This window comes from Zerene cesonia, chromosome 16 (genome assembly GCF_012273895.1).
Source record: "Zerene cesonia ecotype Mississippi chromosome 16, Zerene_cesonia_1.1, whole genome shotgun sequence".
Taxonomy (NCBI): Eukaryota; Metazoa; Arthropoda; class Insecta; order Lepidoptera; family Pieridae; genus Zerene; species Zerene cesonia.
Genome location: NC_052117.1, coordinates 5,017,947 through 5,039,003, shown reverse-complemented (window position 1 = coordinate 5,039,003; position 21,057 = coordinate 5,017,947). Strand labels below are relative to the sequence as shown.

General features: G+C 33.9%; 2 protein-coding genes across 2 annotated transcripts in view; both read left to right on the top strand.

Annotated features, from left to right (window-relative positions):
- LOC119832751 (semaphorin-2A-like) overlaps positions 1-21,057 on the top strand; it is a 511,596-nt gene that overhangs the window by 40,591 nt on the left and 449,948 nt on the right. The gene's annotated exons all lie outside the window — the stretch shown is intronic.
- LOC119833061 lies at positions 2,495-4,242 on the top strand. The gene is made up of 2 exons (XM_038356933.1): positions 2,495-2,791; positions 3,463-4,242. Exons 1-2 carry the CDS (start codon positions 2,495-2,497, stop codon positions 4,240-4,242), a joined length of 1,077 nt encoding a protein of 358 aa, XP_038212861.1.

Here is a 21,057-nt window from a genome sequence, read left to right as displayed (position 1 = left end):
GTCTAAAAGTAATAATAGCTAAATTCATTAAACGCGCTTTGAACGTCGAAAATTGAAAATTTATTTCAACTATACTATTGTTCTAACATTAGTCTGTTAGAGAAAGTTTCCGGGAAAGTACTCGGTTTTAATTTTATTCTATAGTTTCCATGGTCCAGCAATTCTATATTGTCCATTAACAAAATAATATTGTCAAAACTTTTGAAAGAGACGTAGTGCTTTGGCAGGATCGTTTTAACAAAACGTTTAGTAGAGTCGTTGAAATTAATTATAACCTGTACCAACTATTTTCGATGTTTACACGAACTTAATTTATATATTAAACTTTTAAAAGTTTAAATTTTAAATCCTTATGAACTCCTGTTTGTGGAAATAATTGTTTTATCAATAATACATAGCACATCGATTTATAATCATTATCGATATTAATGATGATATTTAAACTCCTTATACCTACATATATTGTTAATTTCTCCCAGTTAAGTAGAAGATTTGTAGTAGAACAGAACATAGATTTTCGGGCTAAGCACTTAGTTGAAATCGCGTACAGTTTTAAGTGTTAAATATTATTGAAGTTCCTACAATCTCCGTTATTCCAAACTTCTCGAAGCTTCGACTTTGCTTGGCTTAAACTTAAGGATATTAGTAGAAATTACTTCAAACACTGCATTGCACCATCTTTAGGGGCATGTGAGCGTAATTAGTAAAGTGTTTTAGCACTTCGCACCACGTAGAAATTTCTAGATATTAGCTAAGTTTTATTTTATTAGGAGGTAAATTGCTCACATAGTTGCTATTATGATAGAAGCTATGAAGTTGCTTACGAAAGTGTGTCAAACGATTATGAAACAACGGCAATCTTTTAAAGTTTCTCTCTTCGTTTAAAAGCTTTTGTGGACGAGCGTTATTTTTATCAAAAATGTTTTTAATTTCGACGCGTAAATTTGCTTTTAATCAAGTAAGTTCCATCTATTCTGAGTGGAGATACGGTAAGACCAGTTTTAAGTATAGGTATTACTATTATCTATTTATGGTTTTGGTTAGGTTCGGTAACGATATGATTAGGTATTGCTTATGGTGGTACTGCAGACAGTAGGAGTCCGACATTAACCGAGGTCTATTAACTGAAGGCCCTGGCATTATCAATAGCCACAAATTAAATAAAATGATTACAATATGACCTCACTGGTTCCTGTTTTTTAATATCTATACCCAATGTCGATATATTTTACTATTATTCCAAATAATTCCATAGGACTGCTTAACAGGCCACAGAATTCATCCCTATACCTATATTATTCTAGTAAATATGTGATAAATACTTAATGAAATCTCTCGCTTAAGTCATTTTATGTTTGTCTCATACATGTATATTAATGCCATGTTCCTACAAATTACGAGCTGTCGGTAATTCACTGTAATCAGCGATTGAATTCCGTAAATTAACAAAGGGAAAGCATTGATTACTACCATTGGTTTGTAGAATTACATTCCTATAATTTACTGTGACAAATTGTAATTACTTTTGAATTATATTGCGTGTATGTTGTGTGTTATTTACCTTTGTGATTTACTCCACAGTTTACGCAGCTATGAAAAAATACGAGCATAAATATAGTCTACTAACGGATATTAAAAATATATTGACATATATAAACGTAGCGAAACATTTTCATTTTATCTTATAAAACGTGAATCAAATTTGACTAAAACCTTGTTACAAAAATAACAGATGCGTAACCAACAACGATACAGAATGCGAAGAAAATTTACTACAGGAAAATACCGCTTGCCGGCTTACTGCCATACTTTATCCGCTTACGCAAAGCTATCTAAAACCTTTCTTATTCGGATTCGTTTTCTTAATTGGAACACTTGTTATATCCTAATATGCAACCTATTGCTCGAAATGTTGTTAATCAAAACCACAGTAAAACCCGAATGTCACGTACAAGTACGTATAAAAAGCTACGCTTCTATTCAATGGCAGACTGACATCGCTTTATATAAAAACCAAAACAAACGAGTTCTAAAAATACATTCGAATTTCGGCTTTGCAATTTACTTTTGCTGTAACCAAATATATGCGGATATTACCAGTAAATTTAAGGCGAAAAATAAATAAACAGGCATACACCTTGCCATTTTGATCGTTGAATTATTCATGACGTCTCACGCGAGCCCACCTGAGCGAGGGTTCATGCGCGAGAACTCTCCAAATACAACTCATATCATTGCTTCGGGGGATATAACGAAATGGGCAAGCCAGCCCGTCTCGTTTAGGGGCAAATAAAATATACCCGGACTTATTACCGCGCACTTAAAACCGTCTGAAGTATCATCATCTTGATAATAAGGTGAGCCCTATGCAAACTAATTGAATCTCCACGGGTTGTAAACGATAAAAGTTTACGTCAAGTCTTGACAATTATCTTTGATGTCTTGTCGATGCTGATTTGGAAGCAAGTCTAAATATTTAATTTTTTTACAAATTATGGCGTCCGTATATCGCTTTTTGCCAACCCCTCATGAGTTTTACGCTGAATTACAAGAACGTGCCGACCTTGCTGAGGCCAGGCGTCACCAGCGGTTTTTGGCTGTGTTATTGTTACAACGTATGACTAGAGGATATCTTATAAGAAAGCATGTAGCTTGGTTATCACATAATGCAACTACGATTCAATGTGCTTTTAGAATACATAGGGCACGAAAGGCGTATCGCGCCGCACTGAGACGTGCCGTGCGAAACAAACATGGAAGACACTACGCTCGTGCTGCTACTAAAATTCAGGTATCAATATATAACACAATTGTTATCTACGTATAAATAAATAAATAAAAATAGTCTGTTTGTGATATTAAAATAAAATATAATAGTTAAAAAAAAACTAAAAAACACGATTTAACAAAAATCATATTTTGCAAATTGAAAAATGGAATAATTTTATCAAATTAGTGTATTGTCATCGGTCCTCAATAAATCTACAAAGTTTGAACGAAATCTGGCCATTTAAAGTGGGTCAAAATCGCGCCCAAAGAAGTCGGTTACAAACAAACATACAGGTGAAGCTAATAAAAAGCATGTAAAAACAGATCTGTCTACAGTTTCGACTTGAACGCCTGCACCAATTTCTCTTTGGCAGATAGCTGATGTTATAAGGAGTTACTTGAGCTACTTTTTATTCTTGTACTCCCTCTATAACCTGAAGTTTTAAGGAAAAATGCGGATTGCTGAATCGGGTAAAACCACCGGACGCAGCTAGTGTATAAATAATATAAACATATTTGTACGGTTTGGCGACGCTATTTCAAAAATTGTAATGTGATAATGAACTGTTTATTTTAAGACTCGTATAACTTTAATAGATTAAAGCCATTATACTTTTAAGGGTAATGAATGAAAGCACTATTAATATTGTTAATATTACTTATAATATTGAATTGCATTCCACTTTTTATCAGGCTTTATGGCGAGGGCATTACTCGAGAAGAACAAAATTCTGTTACCGGTCGTACAGAAAATGGTTGGCTTTAGTTAAAGAACGTGGTGAAAGACGAGCAGCCGAAGCCGCTGAATTTGGCATAAGGAGTCGAGCTGATGACTTACAAATTCTAGAAGAAGAAGCGAGGCAGTGGCTCGCATTCGTTGTTTTTAAACTACATCATCTACTTCGAACAGCAGTTTGCGCCGGTGTATATTCTGAACCCGCTACGACAGAATTGTCAGATTTTGAAAAGCTGCTTAAATCCATTCATTATACTGAATACATGAGGAGGCTTAAGCGTAAGTACAACGAATTTGTAAGAAAATTCCGACCGAGATTTTGTAATAAGAGATTATTCCCTATAATTGGAGACGGAGCTGATTACTGGTATTTATCGTTGCCTGAAATGTATGAATTGACGATACCGCTTCCTAAGCAACGAGATACGAGGCACATCGCTACCCATCATGGCCCGCAACATAAACAACCGTTTCTGTGGCGGAAGGTGAGGCCAACGCTTGACGATGGACGCGGACCTTTCACGTTACCGAAATCTCCTGCGACTTGTACCCCGCCGCCTCCAGCTCCGACACCCAGCGGTGATACAGTTGAAATTAAACCATACAAAGACCCTCGTTTCCATCTTTATGTAAAACATTACACCCCACAGCCAGATCTATTTGAGTATGTCGACTATCACATAAACGTTCTCCTTACCAGAAAATGTTCCATACAAAATATAGACAGTGAAAAGTAACCTTTTTAAATTTATGCGTAATTTCCTGGAGTTCATATTCATATTTTGCAATGTTATCACAATAGACGGTTAGGTACACTTTATGTGAAAACGTTTTGGCTTTTTTCCTTTTTCTTATTCGGAAATCCGTAATCAGACTGAGTTTGGAAGGGCCGTCCGGATGTTGCGAGCCGCGAGTCTTTTGTTGTTTCGCTTTTGTTGTTGAAAATTTTACACTTGTAATTTATTTGAGGAAACGCCTCGGCGAGAAAGAAATTACGTTAAACTCTCCAAGGCAAATGTGTTTTGTAAATTAACATCTCGCCTGTGTAGGTTTTATGGTAAGCGCTTTATATTGTAATATTGCGAATTCGGCGTGAAATTTTTCTGCCGGATTGTGACGTTATTCTTTATGTTCCGTAATATGTTTCAAATAAAATAATCATAATTAGGTATTTTTGTAATTGCCTCAATAAAAAAATTGTTTTATCATTTTCTTTTTCATGATTTCTCAAATACTGTAATATTTGTGATGATGTTATATTCTAACTCAGTTATGTCTAGTTCCTACTATGGCGTCATAGGATAAAATTATACTTCCTTCTGCAGATATATCTCATAAACATTGTACATTTAAATAGATTTGATTCGTATAGATTCCTCAGCTCGGCTCAGGTGTCCGTTATTATATAAGAAAGTATGGTTCTAATACACAAATTACTATTTTTTTCTGTCATCGTCAGCTATGGAGTTAGTGGGTCGCCGGATGGTAAGCGCTACTACCGCCCATGAGCATTTGAAGAGGCGTAAGTCTGCAATCGAACTTACGCTTCTACGATATGTAATATAGATTTCGTTCAAAGACAGTAAACGCTTATTGAGTGAAAAGTAGCTTGCAGCATGTAATCTGGTCACAGCAAAAATGCCATATCGAGAAATTCACGTTATGGCTTAATAAAAACGCTCACTACACATTGTGACAATCATATATTGGTCGTCATGCTAAACCTCGCCGCGTTGATGCAATTAGGAAAACCTTCTGAACGTTTATTGGGTTTTCAGACCATGACAAATAGTAGAGGCTTTTATTACATGTAACAATTTTATTTCATAAATAAATCGATTCTGATAGGCGCCGTCGCGGGCCGCTGTCATGGCGAAAAGCATGATGGCCACGACTTCGCTATGTGGTCGCTATGATTGTCACAGCGCGTCGTGATCATTTTCATTACAGTTATAATGCATATTTAAAAAGCGTTTACAAATAAACAAATAATCGTATAAATTTTAATATAAGTTGGATGCTTTCAAATCCCCTTGCCTGTTAGCATTTTCACAATGTTAGTATGTAAATAAATAAACAACAAGGAGCAACGGTAACAAAACATTAATCGTCAAACAAATTAGCTGTCAAAACACACGCTTTATAATATGTCTTAACACTACACGTCTTGAAACCCATTTGTCTAACAATGCTCGTTTGACTCCGCAAATTTATTAGGGTCAGAATAATTCAGCTTGTGGGTTTCAGTACCTCCTTATTGCATAGCCGTCTTAGCGGGGGTTCCTATATGTGAAATGTATTATTGCCGACCCACTTAATGCGACGTGAACATAGGCGGCGTTGTGATTTGTAACTTTTCGATTATTCTGTAAGTGACGGCGTCAGGAGGCGAAGTTCTTCAGCACTATTCAAGCGGTGTTGGTCCCCAATTGGAATTCGTGCGTCAACTAAAACTGTCAGGGTGCTGAGGGTGTTTGGTACATGAATAATGTATGGGGTAAATTTGCAAGTGTTTCAATTTACACCCGACGCCACTTCGCCCGTTCATACGCACTCAGAGCTATTCAAGTGCAAAAAGAAAACAAGTCGAGGCACAAACGGGGACAAGTCAACGCGGTTATATTAGCACGTAGTTGCCGCGGATTTTACTCTTTTTTGTAGCCAGTGCGACTAAGGACTTAAGGACGACGCAAAATTATACGACAAAGAACGTTTCTCGATATAACCTATGATGTGGCTGATAAAAAGGAGGAATTGTTATTATAAAACGAAAGATTTTTTTTTCACATTATGTGTGCATTGCTTTAAAATCTTATATTTTATTTAAGTCTCATTGGAAGCCCTATTTCAATGATATTAATGAATTTTCCAACTTTTTAGTAAGCATTTTAATAGTGTAGTTGAAACAAAAAGTTAAGTAAACAAACAAAACACTCATCGTTTCCTATTTACTATAAATATCATGAAAAGCCACTTAAAAAACTTTAATTAAAATTAAACAACTCTTTCAAATACCATCACGTGTATGTAAAAGCGGTGCACGCTGTAGAAACGAGAAAAACCGTTTCACGGCTGCATTCCTTTAATTTCTTGGAGCCGTGGCAATTCTCGCCAGAAGGTTCCGATCGATAGGGAAGTGAGTGGGTCCGTGATCTGTATGAAAAATGCGATGGTACGCGGTAATTAGTGAAGCTACGCTTTGGCGCGTCAAGGATAGTTTGGGACATGTTTTGTATTTATATTGTTGGATTGGTTATAAGTTCCATGCGTTAGGTTGAGTATGGATTTTCGTGGTATTTTCGGAACGTTTTTCTGACTGTCTCGTGATGAAATTTTCCCGCGTCGTGATCAAATTTTAATTCTATTCTTTGAAATTTACTCATTGATAAAGCAGGTCAATGCTATGAAATTTAAAATTGATCGACTATTAAAAGTAATTACGAAGTGGTAATTTCATGTATTATTGATTGTTAATTACAAGTGGTGGGTCTTTTTAGTTATATTAATACCTACCTAAGCTCGGTGATAGTTCATAGAAGGTATCATAACCACTACCACTCTATTTTTATAACATACTAGCTACGCCCCGCGGTTTCACCCGCGTAAGTCCGTATCCCATTGCAATATCGGGATATAAAGTTGCCTATACGTTATTTCAGTTGTCCAGCTTTTTACGTACCAAATTTCATTGCAATCGGTTCAGTAGTTTTTGCATGAAAGAGTAACAAACACACACACACATTCTTACCAACTTCCACATTTATAATATTAGTAGAAAGTAGGATCTATGCACTTCAGGAAAGGAATTTGAATTTACCAAATTATCTCATACCTATAATGAATTACGCTACTGCTATTGAATAGCACAGTGTCATTACTGCAAATTAATGATTTTAACTTTCATTGTAGGAATACATAAAATTATTCAAATATTTTATTAGTTTGATAACTGCCAATTTAATTAAGCTGAAACATAGAAACTGCAATAATAGGTACCACATTAACCGTTCTTCATAGCACATAAAACTCACTGTTAATTAAATCTTACATAGACTTACTGGGCACTTTATAGCACTCTAGAAGTCGGTGTACCTCCTATGTGTTCAAGCTTCCTCAAAGCTTATACTAATTGAGAATTCTGTGTTACTAAACTATTAATTTGTTTCATTCAATAATTTTAATTATTACAATGATTATTTGATAAATTATGTTATGATGTATTTCAGTGATAAAAAGCTTAAAAATTGTGATGAATATTGTTTAAAGATATGTTCCATAAGCAAAATTACATTAGATGATATTTAACAAATAGCAAGAATGACACCAACTCAAAACAAACATTTTTGTATATTTTTTAAATATTGTGTTATCAAAATAATGTCGACTTTTGATCTCAACGCCATACATAAAATGTGTCTGAAAATATTTGTTACACATTTCAGAAAGCGAATAAAAAATCCATCGCGCTCCCAAATGAAATCTGCGACAATCATTTTTGCGAAGTTGTAAACGAACGATTTGGAACACTTCACTGCACGAGTAGTGGTGTTTTAGTGTAGTGAAAAGGCTTTCAATTTTGTACAATTTTGGAGTGAAAATGTTTTATCGGATGCTTTGAAATGAGTCTTGATAGTTGCTCGAATAAATGAAATTATTATTATTATTTGAGCGGACGGGTATTACAAATGGACTTATCGGTCCCCGCTCCGCTCGTGGACCCGCTGCCGCTTATGAGGCGCTCGCTTGCATCGCCCGAAGTGCTATCGAATTTTCCGGTCACTTCGCCCGATACTCGCTTTGCCATTTTGATGAAAAGCATGGAACTGCTTTTTTCAGTGGCGACTATTTGGGATTGATCCGTGTAACAAAGAGTTATTCGATTTTTCGACCCGAATTCAACATTATTTATTGCTTATTTTGTCCTCTATTTTTTGCTTTAGCATTGAGTTGCCTTTTATTGGGGATTTCACTTAGCACTTAGCCTTCTGTTCCAATCTTTATATTATGTTCCTGTACTATCATTTGTTCAGTGACCAATATTATAATCATCATTATAACTATGCTTGTTGTATTGTTACATAATTTAATACATATTAAAAATACATATAAATAAATAAATTAGTATAAACAGCCACATTTATAATAACATATTATATATATTGGCTTGAACTATACAATAATATAATTAGTATGAATAGAGTTTTTATATTCAAAGAAACATATATATCCTAATGTTTAATTTGATAAGTTCGATCAATATGGCAATAGCTGATGACTTTGCACGACTTACAACTTTACTATATCATCTAATGTCGATGTAATTCAGTAGGCCAGATGACCACAAATTGCTGGATCTGACAAGACTGGCCTATGGTTTAATTTGCGGTCCTTATTGATCAATGTACATTCGACTAATCTCCTCTTCTAATCACTAGTCACGGTAATCGGTTTAGTTAGGGTGGATCAATACTAATATAAGCATAACTATAATTATAAGTCATTTGTAAACAATTGAAAGAGGTTTAAATATTTTACAATAACAGAAGAGAAGAGGAACGTTATTTGAACGCGAAGATTTGTTAGTAGTCTTTTGTTGTCTGTAGCTTAAGATAAATTATTGTATATTAAATAATTAGAATAGTTAAAATTAATCATAACAGCAACTACAGAGTTTCATGTCTGCTGTTTTCTGTATAACCTGCTTATCGAACCATTGGTAAAAAAAGTAAAGAAGATAGAGAAGTAGAGAAGAGAAGAAGATTTTTATTATATTTTATATACGTATAAAGTTGAGCTAGAGTTATAACTTTTCACGTATTAAAGAAACGTTGGCAAATTCTTGGTTACAATACATTTGTCGTTTATATCGTTAAATTTTTAAGTTACATTACAGTAACATTTTAAAGTTTTATTATTTTTAAAAAGGTATGAATTAAATTTAGAAAATAATCTAATAAAATTATCATTTCTCAATACTTTCGACCTAACCTCAAGGGAACTTACGGTTTACTTAAGGTTTATACATTTCTGTATTGACTTAAGTCTATGAATGAGTGGGTCTTCGCTTGCGACGCGAGAATCATATTTAGATAATATTTTCTATACCACATTCCTATAGCTTCATACCAGAAGTGATCTGTCTATATTGGTATTGTAAAGGATATTTATCTTTTTGCTCATAATTTGATGGTCGTTATGTCGAACGTTAAAAGTCGCGCATACATATGTATGTTTTTACACTAGTTAGAAACATAAGCAGGTAAACAGTCTACTAATCCTTAACTAATATTATAAAATAAAGCATTCATAATCTAAGTAACACATGTTTGCAATATTTTCAAGATCCCAAGTACACTGAAAGAATGTGTACAAAGAATATAAAGTTGGCGTTTTTTGAATTAAATACCTACTCATACATGTAACAAAACATGCACACGATTTCAATGGAATACTTAGAAAAAACTATTTATGAAAAGGTTGAAATCTTACAAAGGTATGAAAAAAATCTTTGACGAGTGTGAAATGTGAAAACAGGCAAGTTTTGTATTGTATGCAGTGTAGGTATGAGTGGCTTGGGTTGCGTGAAAGGCGACGTTTTATAGAGCCGTATGACTAGCTGTTCGAGTTGACAAAGGCTCGTAATGCATCTAGTTTTGCGTAATAAGTCTGAGATTATTATTTGACTATTATCAATTTAATCGTAATTCTCTAGATATCCGAAATACGCGAAACTTCGAAATTAATCGCATTTTTATATGATACGAAGGCAAAACAGTGTACACGTTATTGATAGTAGTTTACACACTTAACAGCCTGCTGAATATTTGAGTCGAAACATTTTATTATATTAATTACTAGCTGCTCCCCGCGGTTTCACCCGTATAAGTCCGTATCCCGTAGGAATATCGGGATACAAAGTTGCCTATATGTTATTCCAGTTGTCATGCTCGTTTCATCACCAAATTTCATTGCAATCGGTTCAGTAGTTTTTGTGTGAAAGAGCAACAAACACACACACATCCTTACAAACTTTCGCATTTATAATATTAGTAGGATTCCATAAATTTTATAATTACTACATTTACACGATCGTAGTATACACACTACACAAATACGACAAAGCGTAGAAGGTTACGTTAGTGCGTATAACATTTTAAATGAGCAATACCGATTATATCTTATGAGTTGTTATTAATGGTTCTTATACTGACTAACACGTTCATCTAAAATAGATTAAACAGCAGGATATATTGATAATTCTTCCTTATGCGTTCTTACCAAAATTGGTGTATTCTTTAGTGTTACAGTAGTATATAACTACATTACTTATAAGCTATTATAGCCTACCGTTAGTTATGCTGCCAGTAAAATTCATTATTAAAAAGTGGCAACAACAATTCACAAATTTTTCATAAAGTTAATTTTTATAATCATTCCATGTCTGTTTAAGATTTAGAAAAAAGTGTAACATGGTATATATAATATATAAGATTCGATTGCGGACTGTTCCGTAAAGGTCTTTTCGAATTCCCTTCAGATTCCTGCCAAGAACAGTCATTCCTCTATCAATTTGTGTGGTCGATTTCAATGCTGCTGCGTTTCTGTGGTAATGTTGGTCCCATTATCTGAATATATTATGCAATGTATGTAGGTTTATAATGACGATGTGTATAATTTTAATTTGTTCAATGAAAAACTAGTAATTTTTGAAATATATGTGTCAGTATAAAAATTATTACTTGTATTAAAACATTGCCATATATTATTTACTAATATTTACTAATATTATAAAGCTGAAGAGTTTGTTTGTTTGAACGCGTTAATCTCAGGAAATACTGGTCCGTTTTGCAAAATTCTTTCAGTTTTAGATAGCCCATTTATTGAGGAAGGCTTTAGGCTATTTATGTACCACGGACGAAGTCGAGGCGGACCGCTAGTTACTTATAAATATTATTATTATTACTGATTTTTATTACTTTTATAAGCTATATTTCGCAGGTCCATAACTACCCATTATGTTAAAGAGTCGCAATTTCAAGTTACCCAATTACCTTTTCACACATAGGGTAGGAAGTGCACGTCTTTTGTTTGTTTCAATGAGCTGTAATTATCCCAATGACGTGTTGGAGTAGGTAATGGAACCATGAAAATATTCTTAGGTCAAATTAGCTAGGAGTTTTGACATAGCAGAAGTGTAAACAATGGCGGGAAATGCGGTGATTTAATCGTATTTATATTACTGCAAATACTACAAATCAAGAAAACATTCAAGCGTCAGTTATGTAGTGCAATCTTGAGTAGTTTTTAGAAACAGTTACTGAGATTTATATGAATGTTTTTTCTTTTTTAATTCATGTAAGGGAAGCGCTTGACCATGATCTCGCCTGATGGTAAGCTGAGATGTGGTCTAAGATGGAGCGCGCTTCCCTAGAAGGTACCTGTTCACTCTTCTCTTGAAGACCTCCAGATTGTACTCGTCGGGGAACACAGACTCAGGAAGCATGTTCCAATCCCTTGCGGTTCGAATAAGGAATGTGGAATCGAACCGCTTTGTCCGGGAACTTTGAACATCCACCAAATGTTAGGGTATAAGGGTCCCATTGTTGTTTAAATCAATGTTTTAAATGTAATTTTTAATAAAGTTAGTTCGTTCCCAGCTCTTGTGTTGTTCTCTACCTTTAAAAGGGTCTCTTGTACGACTTAAAAATGAATATAAATATTTGTGTAACTTAATTCATCGTTCAATTTTTGAAGTGAAACTTCTTTAGAATCGTTGTGATTTCAAACCTGATGCAACGGGAAAACGACAGGTAAGAGACACAAATACAAAAATGTGTAGAATGAAGCCGGCAAAGAATGAGACAGAAATATACAAACTATTTTATTCATTCTTTTGTCGATTTACTTAAGTTTCACTTCTATCATGTGTGAATCGCACACACATTTTTTTTTTTTGGTTTATTTCAGGTTTTCGTATATTTCTAACTGCATGTGAATAACATTAAATGTTTGTACATACCTACTAGTAGGTATATAAGATGCATGAAATATTGGAATTCTTTACACAATAATAAATACATTTGCTTTACTTATATCGCATGTTCTTGTCTTAAATTATAATTATTGTACCAAATTTTGTCTAAACCGGCTCCGTGCTTTGTGCATGAAGAAGAGACAGACATACGGACAAAGTTACTTTCGCATTTGCAATAGTAAGATGTTTTTGTATAAAAAGTAACAAAGCCCTAAGCTCTAAGGAGATTAATAAAATGATTACTCCTCTGTATTAATTTTCTGATACGTTTAGTTCAGGCCGGCATTTCTCCGCAGCCTCACGTTTGAGTCGAGGTGACATCAAATTAATATCATGTCTCATTCGTCGACAAGTGTTATTAATGGTTGCAGTAATTATCTCTTGAAGGTTCGAGTTTCCATTAAACAACGAATAAGATTCTAAATACGTATTTGAACACGCGATTTATCATCATTAAAACTTTGACACGTTAATGAAATATATGCTCTCGAGAGCCATACATTTTGTCAAGCAGAGTTTATTATGACTTCGGATAATGAGGATAAAATGTTATTAATGCTATCCACTAGTGTTTAATGAGTAAGCTGAATTATGAACTCGGCTTTCTATTAGGATCATAGGAAATAGAGGATTGTAATGCACATTATCATACAATAGGTAAAATATCCGGCATGTGAAAGAAAGGAAGAGGAAAATATCTAAGTCTTATTACATCCGCAAATAGATAGTATCTTTTTTCAATATAAATACGCTTGTACTAAACATGTGTTAAATATAGAAATGGTACAAACATTTCAAACAGTTCTGAATAATACTGTGGGTATATAAGTATATCGATCGTTTTGTTTTGTATTACAAATATAGGATTCACAGAAAAATAAATTGATATTTGTATTTAGAGAACGATAGGTTAATTAATTTAATTAAAAGGTTTGTTCATCCAGTTTTATACTAATATGCTGTACAATACAACGGAAACGAGATCCTCGAATTGAGACATCCCATCGATTCTAGTCTGAATAAATTTGCACTTAGAATAATCAATTCATTGATTATTGAATAATTGTTGTTATATCCACGGAATGATAAGCATCATTATCATCAGCAGCAGCCTATTTTTACTCTAAAAGAAAACATATGATGCAAAAGAATGTCCCTAGACTCAGTTTTATGACGTCAGCGTATTGAGGAAATTGTTTGCAAAAGATTCAGTAATAGCATCAAAAAGCCAAACATGAAACAAGCCGGCCCTGTTGCATATCAATAGCTGAATACGTGTCAATCAGACCAACAGACGGACTAACGAGACCACCCCGGGGCAATTAAAGTCTGCTCGGTGCACGTTCCAGCGTTTGAAAACAAATATCTAATATTATACCGCTTTCCCTAGCGTTGTTTAGATTTATATTATTTGTTTTCTCCTTTTTGTTGGCGTTTTAGCTTTTGTTAATGGCAATTAATTACCATTAGCATTATTCGTGGATTGAGGTGTGTTTTTTTTCTTATTTGTTAGCTGTGAACGTCAGACTTATTAGATATTCAAATTGAACATTGAATTGTTTGTTACCTACGTACATATCGGATATTATTTGTGTTTTAATATTATAAATCAACGACGACTATTAAAGAGAGTAGATAGTTTGATTTCGACAAATCTAAATTAACAGAAATACAATTTTTCTTTGATCTTTAAAATAAAATACAATCAATTTCTAAAACACGTGTTATGTTTTGACACACTATATAGGTATTATGCTAGCACGGAGATAGGTAATATAAATTAATTGTCCTCCCGTTTCCAAGCTTGATAGCCACCTATAAAGTAGGCTGTTTTTCAAAATTCATAATACGATATACCTCGGCCATCATAAGAGATGTTTTTACGGTCATCTTTCCTCCATAAATCTTCGATGTCGCACGCTAGACAAACGTATCATAACTCACACACAGAGACGAACCATAAACAAGCCAAGATACGTCGCGTGACGTCATAGCCCTGAATATAACTGAGTGACGCAAAACACACGGGACGCGGCCGTGACGTAATTTGTCACTGTCACTCAGCTTTAACGGCCGGTTAAATCGCACAAACACGTCTGCTTCGTTTTGAAAACTATTTGAATGATGTCTTAATTTGTGTCATGTGTTAAAATGATGTTCGAGATAAGTGATGTATGGAGATTTTTAATGCACTGCAGTGGGACAAAAGGAACTGAATGTTATTAGTACGAGGCATCAAGATGCTTTTTAGCATAGTGTATAAAATGATGCATCACTAGAAGTTACTTTGATTGTCCACTCAATAAAACTTCGATCATTAAGGCTCATTAGCAGGATACAGTATACAATTTAATGTGAATAATATGATTTAATGTGAAAATATTTATAGACTCGTACACAATTAATTTCCTTGAGAAATAAAATTATCTATATGTATAGAAATAAAATTATCCTATAATGAACATCCAAATTAAAAGTGATAGATATTATTATTATACAGTACATTACGGTAATAGTAACTAACGAAAAACGTTACTTTCAAATACAACAATACATAAGAAATGAATCGCAATAAAAATAAGAATAAAGGAGTTGACCATTGATGAACTACGAGCCCTTGTACACAGTTGTCGCCGATAGCAACAAAGTCTGAGACCTTTGTATGAATTATAACGTAAAAATACAAAAGCAACATTCATATGTATCAAAATTCTAAGAAATAAACGTGATATCTGCCACTGAATAAAATATAGCTACAAAGTTATCGGACTGACAGATTACGCTAAAATATGAGCTACGAAACCTTCGTCAACATCCGTTTAAACGAAAAACACTTGCTATTAAATGTTTTAATATTGTTCAGTTTCGTTTTTTCAAGGTTCCACATCAATCTTTGGAGAGTCTGGCGTCGTGAAATCTGTATATTAAATTTGCTGAGCAAGGTTGTCACGTCTTCGTATTAATTTAAAATCATGTCATATTTATGTAGGCTTTAATATCACGATGTAATATTGAATGATTGATGAATTACAAATAAAGCTTCTACATTTTTCAGCTACATTTATAATAATACTAGCTGACCCGGCAAACGCTGTTCTGCTTTATTCTTATCATTTAAAAAATAGATGTTGGCTGATTCTCAGACCTACTCGATATGCACACAAAATTTCATTTCAATCGGTCCACCCGTTTCGGAGGAGTATGGTAACTAACATTGTGACACGAGAATTTTATATATGTTTTGAATCCACAGTATAGGTTACACTGTCAATTATTTCACAATATAATATTATGTTGATTCCAAAGACCCCTTTAACACTTAAAAAGTTAAATCCAAATTGATTTTGAAACTTTAAAACTTACGAATTTACAATATAAATCAAAACAAAAACATTTAAATAAAAATATATAAATGTAAACTTAGATACTGTAAAGAATTATAGAAACATAGAATAAATATAGTTTAAATTGTGTATTGACAGCGGGATATGAGCTGTGTCAATTGTCCTTTGTTTCGAAACAGACTATTCACGCGTGGAAAATGCGTTCCTGTCTATTTTGAATTTATTATTTTTTATTCATATCAATGTTTAGGAAGCATTAAAATTTATTGCTCAATTCACAATAAACAAGGAAAGTCAACAATTTACATAACTGCAAAAGTTTTTCGCAATTGTCCCTCGTCCTTCCAAACTGCAACGCAAATTAAAACATCTTCAAATATATATAAAACTAATTAATCTGAAAGACGAAATTAGATCGTGAACAATTCGTCAGCAGCAACCTGATGGATGAATAATAAAACGCAATATTGTGCGGTGACACGATTTAATTGAAATCTATGGCGGTTGGAACGCGCCATCTGTTCGGAGCTTTAATTAAGGAGCTAAATGTACTGTCAGGCAAATATCCGATCTGAAAGTTTTGATTGATGACTCGATCCTTCGATGTGTATTTATTCGTAGAATTAACGACTGTTTCGTGTGCTTTAGTATGCATGTATTGTAATTTGGTTGTGAGCACACCTCATTTTATGAGTTGATCCTGGGCTGGATATATATTTAGTTTTTATCATAATTAAACATTTAACAAACCAAAACCCAATCTAATAAAATAAAATAATGTGTATGTTATGTTTGTTTGCGTGTGTGTTTTTCTCTAACGCTTTCATGGCTAACCCACACCACTGAGAAATGAAAATAATTGGTCAAAAATAGGTTACTTCTAAGCGGGCTAAGCGGGCATCCGAGCTGGTGGTTCGCCTGATGGTTGCGATCACCACCGCCCATGAACACAAGCAAAGGTCGTGCTGCGTATGTTCTGCCCACTTTTAAGGGGAAAGCGGTGAAAGGAAAGAACTGAGAACTGGAAAGAGGGAATTAACTGGGAAGGGTGATGAAAAGGATACGGGCCTCTGCTGGCTAACCACGGGCTACAACTAGAACTTATAGCCTATCAATTTTATTAGATTAGACACAAAATCTGTCATTCACATCATACAACATATACGGGGTCGTTACGGGAACTCCGCAGTCGATGCAAATGCCCACCTCGGCCATAAATTATGCGTTCGCGGACATTACCGGGTTTAGATGACGTGAATTATATGAGCATGATCTACCACAGGATGCGACGAACGGATATTGAAGACTGATATAGCTGTATAGGTGAACCAGCGTGAGTACTCTTGTACAAGTCTTTATCAACCGACCAAAGAGTACAATTCGACTGGGTGTTTTTTATTGTGTTTGTTACCTCAAAAGATTGTACTGGGTGATTTTCATGATTCTTATTTAATTTGAAAGTTGGCGCCTTTCCTGGTACCATTTGATTCAATTTGAAAATATATGATTTTTTTTAAATATAATCCTATTAATATTATAAATGCGAAAGTTTGTATGGATGTATGGATGTTTGTTACTCTTTCACGTAAAAACTACTCAACCAATTGCAATGAAATTTGGTACGTAGACAGCTGGATAACTGGAATAACATATAGGCAACTTTTTATCCCGATATTCCTACGGGATACGGACTTACGCGGGTGAAACCGCGGGGCGCAGCTAGTTGTTTTTAATACCTGCTACAGCGACAAATATTATATACAGAAGTATTTTTGAAAAGTGACATGAAAATGTATTTGATTGATGATGAGTGAATGATTTGAATTGGAATAGTTTGAAATTATGGTGAATATAATTATATTATTATGATATTTGCATATTTTTGTACCTACTAGGGATACCATTGATCTAGTTTGTTGTGGCCTTAATTCTACCTAATTTTCTTCTACCATAACATAATATTATTAAACATATTATGTACTTTGAAAAGTAGATACATACATTCAGATCACAAATTGATGAAATTTATTTCAACAAGAAATGATTCGCTATTTATTAGTATTGCACTTACATTCAGGTAGAGCTTTCTCTGATAACGCCTCTTAGATCAATCAATTGGAATTAAGATCCATTCAAGCATGATATTCTAATATCCATAGTTATATTACATTAATCTAAAATTACATCTATTATATAACATTTATGTATAATCTCATTTCTAATTAACCTGGTTCTCGTTTAATTAAAAACATGATAGCGCTATATCCAGTAACTATTTCAATTACGCCGGCGGTCTCAGCAAATAGAATAACTACGAATACAAGACATTCAATTACGCACGAAAAACTCACCTACCTTCATTAAGGTGAAGGACGCCGATGAGCTACATAATCCTAAGTGAGTGTAGGACGTTTGCCTTCGTCAAGTATAACGAAGACAAATTTAAGCTTGGCTACACCCGGATTAGCACTGAAGAATTCAGACAAATTACACAAGCAGTCTAATCGGGGTGACGTGTTATACAATACCGTTTAAAAGCTCTATGGAGGTAGTTACTATTATATGATTTTAAAAATTTGAATTTCTATATAAAATTTAAGATATTATGCGGGTTTCTCCGCCCAAGATATCCTTGATATTATAATGCATTCCATCTTTATTATAAACCATAAAAAACAACATATTTTCGTACGTATTATTTATATATACACATTTTTTGTTTTAGTGCGGGCAACCAGGCTGGTGGTTCTCTGATGGTAAGCCATGCGTAGCTTGCTTTTAAGGGGTTAGGGATAAGGAAAGTTTGACGTCGGGAATTAATGAATAGATTGGGAGGAGTGAAGAGAGGGACACGGGACTGCGGCTCTCTCACTCACCGAACCAAAATGCAGTAGCATCGCATGCTACTATTTCATACAGATTTAGTGTGTCATACTGTGTTAGTGTAGTACCTTCCCTGGTGCGATGCTTGGTGCGATGCCTGTTGCGAGCTGGCCCAATTCGTGTCGAAGCGTACTCACATCACATTGCTATGTAATTGAAACAACATGGACTGAGGATGATAAGTCTTATCAAGACAATGTTTGGAAACAATAATTAATCATCTCAGATAGTTTTATCTTGTGGAAAAAACCTAACCTAGTGCCCTACTTCTAGTTGGCATGGGTGGTATTGTTTTGTATAGTACCTTGTCTACATTGTCTTAAGATAACTCTATATATATCTTTGTATAGAAGAACAAGCTTTTAAACTCTGCTATGTATTTTTGCCTTGATTCTAACGTTTGCATTATAAGGATAATTTCGTGTTTTTTAAATATTAAATGCTAATCTAAAGAAGGAAATATTATTGGATTCTCATTAATTTTCGAACCAATGCGTATGCTTGTTCAAACCTTTGCTGCTTGAAACTGGATTTGGATTGGATACGAAATAGTAGTGAATTGTGAAATGTGAATGCACCATAGCCATCCCTTTAAGCTAAACAGCTAATGACCGGCTTAAGCGAGTTATGCGTAATTCATAAGCTCACAGTTGACCTTAATAACGTATTCAAGTTAGCATGAGATGGCCGGCTTCCAATTTTAAATTCAGGCATTTGTTTCATCTAAGTATTTATTAACACCAAACCTGCAAATTCGGATGTTAAGAATTAGAAACTAACTTGAATTTTGAATTTTTTCAAGCGTATTAATAAAAAGCTAATTGATAATCATGAATTATTTTTAATACATTTTTAATACATAGTTTAAGTTTATAAAAAATGGTGGCAAACACACTCATTCAAAGCGTTCATATAATTGCGAATATTTTTCTAAACTTATTAAAGGGTAGGTGATTTAGGAGTATTGTTTGTTGCAATCGGAAATAGTTATGTGAGCTTTTGGCTCCCACGCGCTTCGTACGAAACGTGATAACTCACTGTAACTATGTTAAGAACGATGTTCTGTGAGGTTGCGGTAGCCCCTTTAATTCTGGCATGCTTCAGTTGAAGTATATCTAAGTCTAACAGTTGGAAATTATTCCTACAACCAAGTATTGTTGCCTGTACCTAGTGTCATATTCTATTCAGCCAATTTGTGTAATTGTATCATAATTTGAGTATAAGTACTCAACTCATATCCCTTCTCTACCTTCTATTACTTTAGACAATTAATGTTGCATTACCATTATTTAAACTCATGTTCAAGAATTAAATAATCAAACCCGGGTTTTATTCGTATTATAATATACTCTTATGTTATCATGATTAATTATTATTTTTCGTGACAACATCAAAAATTCCTACAGAATAATGCGTTTGTTTGTTACTTTTTTTGTCTCTTATTCATTTTTTTTCTTATATTGTTTTTTTTTTTGTAAATGATGCATATGTTTGAATAAATATGTCTATACCTATATCTTATCTATTAGCTACAAGGTTATGACGTCGTTGGCTACAGCACTAACTACCAAATCAGGTCAAGTACCATTACCTACGTTCGAAACCTCGTCACAGGATGTATATAACACGAAGTGCTGCACTCCTTTAATAGGTAATTGCTACAGAGATCAGAGTATAATGGACTTTACTATATTTTATGGGCAATGTTTTATAAATTGAGGATTAAAAATGAACTTTAAATAGGTGTATGTAGAATGTATGTATATGGCACTGTAAAAGCCCGAAGTGTGGTAAATCCTAAGATCCCGATAAAACTTAAGGTTTACCAACTCTCAATAGTGAATGTCCAAACAGTTCTATTGTATTTCTACCATCATACAACTGGTAAATTTTAGGATTTATCTTTACTTTTAATTTTAGTTGAGGTAAATCTTTATGATTTACCGGAAAATCTTAGGATTTACCACAGGTCGGGCTTTTACAGTAACATATATAACTATTGCAGAAGGACTGTTTTCTTTTCTCTCATTAGAGAGGCTCGATTAAATAGTAAATATAGGCAGGCAGGTATCGTTTAATACAATGCACAGATTCGCCCTTTGTCAACTTGGAAACATAAAACTGTCCAACGGCTGTTAAATATTAGTTTAGATTGGTTTTAGCAGGGTCCTAAACAAACAGTAAACGTATGCACAATACTGATAGGACTTGTAAAATGCAAAATAATTGAAAATTTATGTTTTATTGGATTTTATTGCTGTTTTTGTTTTATTACAAACTCGATTATCACA